Source organism: Eimeria tenella, genomic scaffold (assembly GCF_000499545.2).
Source record: "Eimeria tenella Houghton genomic scaffold, Eth_scaff1781, whole genome shotgun sequence".
Lineage (NCBI taxonomy): Eukaryota > Apicomplexa > Conoidasida > Eucoccidiorida > Eimeriidae > Eimeria > Eimeria tenella.
In genome coordinates this window covers 1,025-1,807 of record NW_013541611.1, presented here as the reverse complement: position 1 = coordinate 1,807, position 783 = coordinate 1,025, and the positions used below count along the sequence as shown (strand labels likewise).

At 57.9% G+C, this 783-nt stretch overlaps 1 protein-coding gene across 1 annotated transcript in view; it reads left to right on the top strand.

The window, feature by feature from the left end:
- Positions 1–783, top strand: part of ETH_00036105 (uncharacterized protein) — a gene marked incomplete at both ends in the record, with an annotated part of 1,308 nt that overhangs the window by 175 nt on the left and 350 nt on the right. The window contains 2 exons of the mRNA XM_013373834.1: positions 213–457; positions 669–783. Of these exons, the coding sequence (XP_013229288.1) occupies positions 213–457; positions 669–783 (360 nt within the window). The remainder of the gene's footprint in view (positions 1–212; positions 458–668) is intronic.

The window sequence follows — 783 nt, the reverse complement described above, 5'->3', positions numbered from 1 at the left end:
TCTAGGGTTTAGGGTTTAGGGCTTAGGGTTTAGGGTTTAGGGTTTAGGGTTTAGGGTTTATGAGGGTTTGAAGAGCACACTTCAGCGTTTTCCTTACACTCTAGTGTTTTCAAGTCCTGCAGCGCATCGCCAAAGATAAGGGTTTCGGGTTTTCATCTGAGGGTTTAGGGTTTAGGGTTTAGGGTTTAGGGTTTAGAGTTTGGTGCGCGCAGGCGAGTCGCTGCGCATCTTATACTCTGCAGCAGAAATTGTGGACTACAGAGCCACGGGAGCAGCACAGGGGAGGCAGCAAAGGGGTTTGGGGTTTATAAAGGGGGGCCCCCTGTCCCGGGGGGCCCCCCAAACCAGGGGCCCCCTAGTACCCAGGGGGGCCCCCCTGGCCATAGAGGAAGGAGATGCTGCTGCTGCGCTGCAGGAGTACCTGCAGGTGGAGGCCCCCCAGTCTTCTTCCATTCAGGTAAACCCTAAACCCTCTAAACCCCCAAACCCTAAACCCTAAACCCTAGGGGGCCTACGGGGGCCCACCGCCTTGAGCCGAGCCGCGCCGCAGGGCGCGCAGCGCAGCCAGCGAGGGGCACCGGCTGCCCTAGCAAGGGTTTAGGGTTTAGGGTTTAGGGTTTAGGGTTTGGGGTTTAGGGTTTAGGGTTTAGGGTTTAGGGTTTTCGCAGGACCTGCAGCGGCTGGCGCGGCTGGCCAACACTATGACTCTGGGAACTTCTGCTGCTGAGCTGCTGCGGCAAAACCGCCTGGGAGCAGCATCAAGAGCAGCACTGGAGGAGGACA